Source organism: Telopea speciosissima, chromosome 2 (assembly GCF_018873765.1).
Source record: "Telopea speciosissima isolate NSW1024214 ecotype Mountain lineage chromosome 2, Tspe_v1, whole genome shotgun sequence".
Lineage (NCBI taxonomy): Eukaryota > Viridiplantae > Streptophyta > Magnoliopsida > Proteales > Proteaceae > Telopea > Telopea speciosissima.
In genome coordinates, this window is record NC_057917.1 from 33,570,614 (window position 1) to 33,577,965 (window position 7,352).

The 7,352-nt window shown below is 43.6% G+C and overlaps 1 protein-coding gene across 1 annotated transcript; it reads right to left on the reverse strand.

Annotated features, from left to right (window-relative positions):
* Positions 1-689: 689 nt before the first annotated feature.
* On the reverse strand, positions 690-1,532 carry LOC122650659. The gene is made up of 2 exons (XM_043844054.1): positions 1,043-1,532; positions 690-805 (listed from the first exon to the last, which is right to left on the reverse strand). The coding sequence occupies exons 1-2, from the start codon at positions 1,530-1,532 to the stop codon at positions 690-692; spliced, it is 606 nt and encodes a 201-aa protein (XP_043699989.1).
* Positions 1,533-7,352: the final 5,820 nt, after the last annotated feature.

The following is a 7,352-nucleotide window of genomic DNA, read 5'->3' on the forward strand; positions in this document are numbered from 1 at the left end:
AGAATGGATTATTTAATGCTTTCCACCTCCACAGTCTCTCAAAATCCTTCTTCTCCAAACCTTCAATACTCCCACAGTTCCAACATTTTGGGTAGGTGAAGGAAATAATGAGGCTTAAGGACTAAGTCTTAGCCTTATATCAAATCCCACTTAGGGTCTGTTTGGCTTGGGCTTTAAGAGCCAAAGCTCATTCAAGAGGTTCATTTAGCCAATGGGTCCACCGAAATGGTACACCCACGAGCCAAGGAGATCAAGAGTGGAGCCTAAACCTCATCTAAAAGACTAAAATGGAGTGCCCGAGGCACGGGGTGTGGGTCCCACACAAGAAAAACACACAGGGGCCCGTAATAGCACGGGCGGACTAACGGGTGGATCCAGTCTTGGTGAGTCCGCTCGTGCGTCCGTTGCTGTTGTAAGGGCAAAAACTTAAGGAAATTGATTGGGCTTTGGCCCACACTCCAAGGTCAACTAGGGGAAGGGTACAGTAACATTCATAAGTTCAGTATCTTACCCCTCGATAGTTACGACTTATCCTTCGTGATCTTGAATAGTTTCCCAATCGCGATTATAAGCTTATTGCCAAAGGAGGTGTCTAGCTGTGGGGACACAGGGAACGACTTCCGATACTCCTTGCTTCGTGGACTCGTGTTAGGAGGATGATCGACGAAGTCATCATCGATAAATCTTCCCTACTGCGGATTAAGGAACCTCTCCTCAACAGGCAGGCCTGTGAACTGCTCAATGATCTTATGGCTAGGTTTGACCACAAGCGAAAACAACTTGCCAGCATACACGGTAGCAGAATCTACAAGTCATAGGAGAGAGAAATTATAATTAACAGTAAATCCAGGCGCGGATGTAACATCCTCCCCACCTTACAAAAATTTTATCCCCGAAATTGTCGTACCTTGCAGGAATCCAAGGGAAGGGTACTTTGCTCACATTTCCACCTTGACTACCCAAGAGGCTTCTTCTTCTGTGTGGTTGCACCACTTAACCTTCACATAATGAATAGGTCTATTGAAGAGATTCACCACCTTACTGTCCAAAATCTTCTCAAGCTGTTCCTTATAAGACATATCTGCTGCCAACTCTGGTGGTTCCTGAGATAGGACATGACTGGGGTCATGCACATACTTCCGCAACATAGATACGTGGAAGACATCATGCACGCCATCCAAAGATGGTTGAAGCGCCAACCAATAAGCCACCGGTCCAATCTTTGCAAGAATCTCAGAAGGTCCAATATATCTCGGGCTTAGCTTGCCCTTCTTGCTGAACCGCATCACGCCTTTGGTAGGCGACACTTTGAGAAATACCTTATCACCGATAAGGAACTCCAGATCCTTTCGCCTTTGGTCCGTGTAGCCCTTCTGCCTAGACTGGGCAGCTTTAATCCGCTCGCGGATCAAATCCACCTTCTCACAGGTTGCTTGGATCAATTCCGGCCCAAGGATACGCCGCTCACCTACCTTATCCCAATACAATAGAGTACGACACTTTTTCCCATACTGAGCTTTAAAGGGTGCCATTCCAATAGTAGCTTGGTAACTGTTGTTGTAGGCGAACTCGATAAGAGAGATGTGCTCATCCCAGTTGCCTTGCATATCAATGGCACAGGCTCAAAGCATGTCTTCCAATGTCTGTATTATCTTTTCTAATTAGTCTGTGGATGGAAGGTAGTGCTAAAACTCAACAGGGTACCCATAGCCCTCTAGAATCCACCCTAAAACTTGGATGTAAATCTGGGGTCCCGATCCAAGATAATGCTAACTGGAACTCCGTGCAGGCGAACCACATTATCAATGTATAAGCGGGCTAGCTTATCCATGGAATAGGTAACGTTGATTGGAATGAAATGAGCCATCTTCATTAGTCTATCTACAATAACCCATAAAGCATCAACACCTCTAGGTGTACGGGGTAGTCCTGTGATGAAGTCAATGGTGACATGTTCCCACTTCCATTTTGGCACGATCAATGACTGTAGAAGGCCATGGGGTCATTGTCTATCTACTTTCACTTGCTGACAGGTTCACTTGCTGACAAGTGAGACACCTGGCCATAAATTTAGTTACATCCCTTTTCATCCCGCTCCACCAGTAATGTCCTTTCAGGTCCTTGTACATTTTAGTACTACCTGGGTGAATTAAGTAGGGAGATTCATGTGCTTCTGACAACACTTCCTTTCTTAGCTGATCGTCCTTAGGGACACATAGGCGATCTCAAACATGAGAACGCCGCTATCTGTCAATGTAAAATCCAAATCTCGCTGTGTGTCAACCTGGATAGCTTCAATTATCTCTTGAAAGCGTTCATCTGAAGCTTGAGCTACTTAAAACTTTTCAACCAAGGTTGATTGCACCGATAAAGCTGCTAGGGATAGTGTAACACCCTCAACTAATAACTCCAAATCTACCCTTCTAGCTTCTTCTATAAGCTTCTTACTGACAACTAAGGATGCGATGGATAAGGTCTGGGATTTCCGACTGAGAGCGTCCACTACAACATTTGCCTTTCCCGGGTGGTAATGGATGGTACAATTATAGTCCTTCATGAGTTCCAACCAGCGTCTCTGTCTCATATTGAGTTCCTTCTGAGTAAAGAAATATTTGAGGCTTTTATGGTCGCTGTAGATTTCACTCTTCTCCCCGTACAGATAGTGTCTCCAGATCTTTAGGGCAAAGACCACAGCCGCCAACTCCAAATCATGAGTCGAGTAATTTCTCTCATAATCCTTTAGTTAACGAGAAGCGTAGTCTACCACCTTATCACCTTGCATCAGAACACAGCCGAGGCCCATTTTCGATGCATCACAATAGACTACCATCCCTCTAGTACCATTTGGTATGGTGAGTACCAGAGCTGAGATTAGTCGTTGCTTCAGATCCTGGAAATTATTTTTGCATTCATCTAACCACTCGAACTTCACTCCCTTCCGAGTCAGTCGAGTCATAAGAGTAGAGATTTTTGAAAAGTTCTTGATAAATCTCCCATAATAGCCGACCAAACTGAGAAAACTACGAATATCTGCTACATTCTTAGGTGTCTCCCAGTCAACTACCGACTGTACCTTACTGGGGTCAACTTCAATACCCTTAGCAGATACCAAATGACCTACAAAAACCACTTGTTGCAACCAAAATTTGCACTTGCTAAACTTAGCATATAATTGCTTTTCTCTCAAGCGCTGTAGCACGAAACGAAGGTGGTCAGCATGTTCTTCTTCGCTCTTAGAGTAGACCAGGATGTCGTCAATAAATACAATAATGTACTTATCCAACACATCGTGAAATACCCTATTCATTAACTCCATAAAAGCTGCCGAGGCATTGGTCAGTCCAAAAGACATAACCAAAAACTCGTAGTGCCCATATTGTGATCTGAACGCGGTCTTGCTAATGTCACTACCTTTGATCTTTAACTGATGATACCCTGAGCAGAGATCAATCTTGGAGAATACCCTTGTGCCTTGCAATTGGTCAAACAAATCATCGATCCTGGGCAGCGGGTACCGATTCTTGATCGTAAGCTTGTTGAGTTCACGGTAGTCAATGCACAGACGCATACTACCGTCTTTCTTCTTCACAAACAAAACAGGTGCGCCCCACTAGGAAACACTTGGCCTGATAAAACCTTTCTTTAGTAGGTCATTAAGTTGTTCTTGAAGTTCTTTTGGTTCTGATGGGGCCATTCTGTATGGTGCCTTAGACACTGGAGCAGCACCGGGTACCAGGTCAATCATAAATTTTGTTTCCCGATCCGGTGGTAACCGGGTGAGGTCTTCTGGAAAGACATCAAAAAAATCCCTTACAATACTTATCTCTTCCATAGGTGTAACCTTGGCTTTAGTGTTCATTACAGAGGCTAAATAACATTGGCAACCCTGTGCTAAGAGCTTCTGAACTTGGAGAGCTGATACGATTGGGTTCTTAGGCTTCTTACTTTTGCTACCCTTGAATACGAACTCATTATCCTCTCCTGTCTGGAAGAGTATCTTCCTCTCTGCATAGATCAGGCTAGCTCCATGTGTGGATAACCAATCCATTCCCAGAAAGATATCAAAGTCCTTCATATCTAGAATGATCAAACTGGCCTCAAGCTCGTGGTAGCTCACTCGAACAGAGCAAGAGTTGAAGGACCGATCAAGCTCGACTTTGCTTCCAGTCGACATACTAACTGTCAACTTTTGTTCCATTCTATCCAGTTCTATTGGTAATCTCTCGACAAAGGAGGGGGATACAAAGGAGTGTGATGCCCCGAATCAAATAACACATAAGCAGGTAAGGTGGACACAGAAATTATGCCCGATAAACACTGAACAGACAAATATGATAAACTCAACATAATTGATTTGATTAAGGCGGTCAAGTATAAAACCTGTGATAACACCGGGGTCAGATTGGGCTTCCTCGTGAGTAACAGAATAAACTCATCCTTGAGTCTTGCTAGCCGGAGAAGGAACAAGCGGATGAATAGTAGTCTTTGCCAGGGGCACCTTGGAAGTCACAACTGGCCATGAACCAGATTGTCGTGGTTGTGGACAATCCTTGGCCATATGGCAGGACTCCTTGCAGTTGTAACAAACAAGAGTCTAAGCCCTGTAATGAGAAGCAGGTATAGCTTTAGTCACTTGAGCCGCATTAGGTCTACAGGACTGAATTGGGGCTACATTAGTATAAGCCCCTCTCCTCTGGAACTTGTTGGGTCCCCTAAAGTCATGAGATGGCATTGGCCTCTTGCCCGCCTGTATAGCCTGATAATTTTCCCTCTGTTGGTCTTCTATCAGCTTGGAGGCTTCAACCACTTCTGCATAGGTGGGGTACTTGTGTAGTACCATCGAAGTACTCAAACTAGCTCTAAGCCCTCTCTCAAACCTTCTTGCTTTCACGTCCTTAGTCTTCAAGTGAGTCAGAGCAAAGTAAAAATACTCCTCAAAGATTTGTTGATATTTAAGGACCGACTTGGATCCCTGACTGAGGCTCATGAATTCAATTTTCTTCTTTTCTCAAAAATTCCTTAGAAAGTAGTTCTCAAGAAAAGCTTCCTTAACTTGAGCTCAAGTTGCATTGGGGTATTTGACCCAGAAATGATCCTTCGAGGAACACCACCATATATCAGCATCACCTCGGAGTTGAAAGGTATGACATCGAATCTTCTTGAGGTCACTACATGGTGGCACCTCAAAGATCCTTTCGAGATCCTGTATCCAGGTAGCCGGGAACATGGAGTCATGGATCAACTTATAAAAAGTAGGAGGATGATGCTTTTGAAACTTCTTAGAAAGTTTGGAGGCATTGGCCCATTCTGGTACCACATTTCTGACCGGTAAGGCAGCTGGAGGAGGGGGAGGTGGATTTTGGTTCACTTGTGCTACAGGAACTTCATTTGCAGTCGGCCCAAAAGAAGGAATGATAGGAGTGGTATTAGCTGTGGGATTTGGGACTTTGTAAACCAGAGGTGGTACTCTTGGTCCTTCCCAACCAACATTTTGAAGCTGGGTAGTCATATTCTGCATAAAAATGCGTTGTTCCATTTAGGATTCCTGGTGTTCTCTTTGCATGTCGCGCAGAATATTCCCTAAGAGTGTGGTGGCATCTGCATTAGTGCTCACCGGAGGCGATGCAGGCAAGCCTTCCTCGAAAACATCACCAGCATCATCCCTTGGAGGGGAACGATTTTGGTTACAAGTATTGACCATGATTTAGCACCTGATTAGTTGAGATGCCTCACATGTTAGCACAAGGAAGAGGGGAACAATAATTGCAATATAGAGGAAAGGAGCACACAATGTATACAAGGTGCGTATACCAACACACAGCAGCAACTAGAGTCCTAAGAATGAGGTTGAGCCAAAAATATAGGCCAGTAGCCCTTCAGATCATGAGCAGATCTAAGGACGGACCTACACCTCTGAGTCTGAGCTTGACTCTATTCGAAAAGTTACCTTGGGCGGACTAAAGGGCGGATGCGGAACGTGAGTCCACTCATTCGTCCATTTTCAGGGTGTCCGTTGGCCGAGAGGTTTTGAGTTGAACGGATTAACGGATGGATCTTTAGATCATGGTTCCGTTCATTCGTCCGCTCAGTACAGAAGACAAAAGGTCAGTGTTTCTAGGCTTAGCGGATTCACGATAGTGAGTCCGGTCGTGCATCCGCTCGATAAATTTTGACAAGGACAATAATTGCACAGTTCAGTTTTATATATTGAGTTTGTTGGTTAGAAGCGGAGGAACAGAGTAGAGGTGCCTAGAATTAATCCACTCCAAATTTCTTACCCAAGGACTGTGGATTTAGGCTCCTTTACTCTCAATCTCAAACTCCCTACTTCAAGGTATGAGATTCTCCAATCATCTTGGATTCCTTGAATTGTTTTAGTTCTTCTTCTAATGTTTTATCCAAGTTTTTCTCCCCTTTCTCTCACATTGGGTTTGATTGCTTGAAAATATGTGGAGATATTGTTGTTCTTGTTCCCTTAAGTTCCAAACCTAGTTGTAATCATGGTTAAATATGTAATACCCATCGATTGGGGCTAGGGTTAGTCAAACCCTTGCCAAAACCGAAATCTCCCACTTGTTTTGGTAGTTTTTGTTCTAGGATATGAAGTATATTACTTATTCTCCCCACCTTACATGGGTTTAATGTAATAAAATTTTTTTTGTACAACTCTTGTTTAGAACTATTTTTATTGTCTCCATGGAAATTTGAAGAAATTCCCAATTTTGTCATTTGAGAAGGAATTATCCTTGATCTTGAATATGTGTATATGTTACCCCTTTCTCCTTTAATTTCATTTACAAGCATGATGCTTGTATTTTTTCTTGTTTGATTTACTTAGTATCATGCCAATCTTCACAGAGGTTCATTGGAATTCTCTTTCTGAACCTTGAGTTCAAGAGGACCATTGTTCTACAAATTTTCTTTTGATGATCTGTGGATGGTGAATCAATTACTTGTGGTATTTCTTGTATCAATTCCTCATGTTTTATTAAAATTAGAGTGATTAATCACTCACATTGTCTCCTTTATTTTATTTGTGTGTGTGTAGGTTAACTTGAGTGGAAATGGCTCCCAGAACAAGGGGAAACAGGGCTGCTGCAGCTGCAGCAGCACCGGCTCTGGCCCCGATCCCATTTGATGCCAAATTCTTTGTGTCATCAGAGGCAGAAAACCTATACACTCAGACACTACGAGCATGGAAGATTGAGACAGGGAGAGATGTCGTTGCTGAAGAGCTCATGGCCTTCAAAGTGCGGCCAAGATTCGAGCATTTGGGATGGTCTAACATGCTAGTCTTGCCGAGGCACTACTACATCAAACTAATTGGGAACTTCTACACCAACATGAAAATA

Coding starts and splice junctions, on each gene's coding strand:
- LOC122650659 (XM_043844054.1), bottom strand. CDS start 1,532: ATGGCACCCTTTAAAGCTCAGTATGGGAAAAAGTGTCGTACTCTATTG. Junction 806..1,042: donor GCTTGAGAAGATTTTGGACA/GTAAGGTGGTGA, acceptor TATGACTTGTAG/ATTCTGCTACCGTGTATGCT.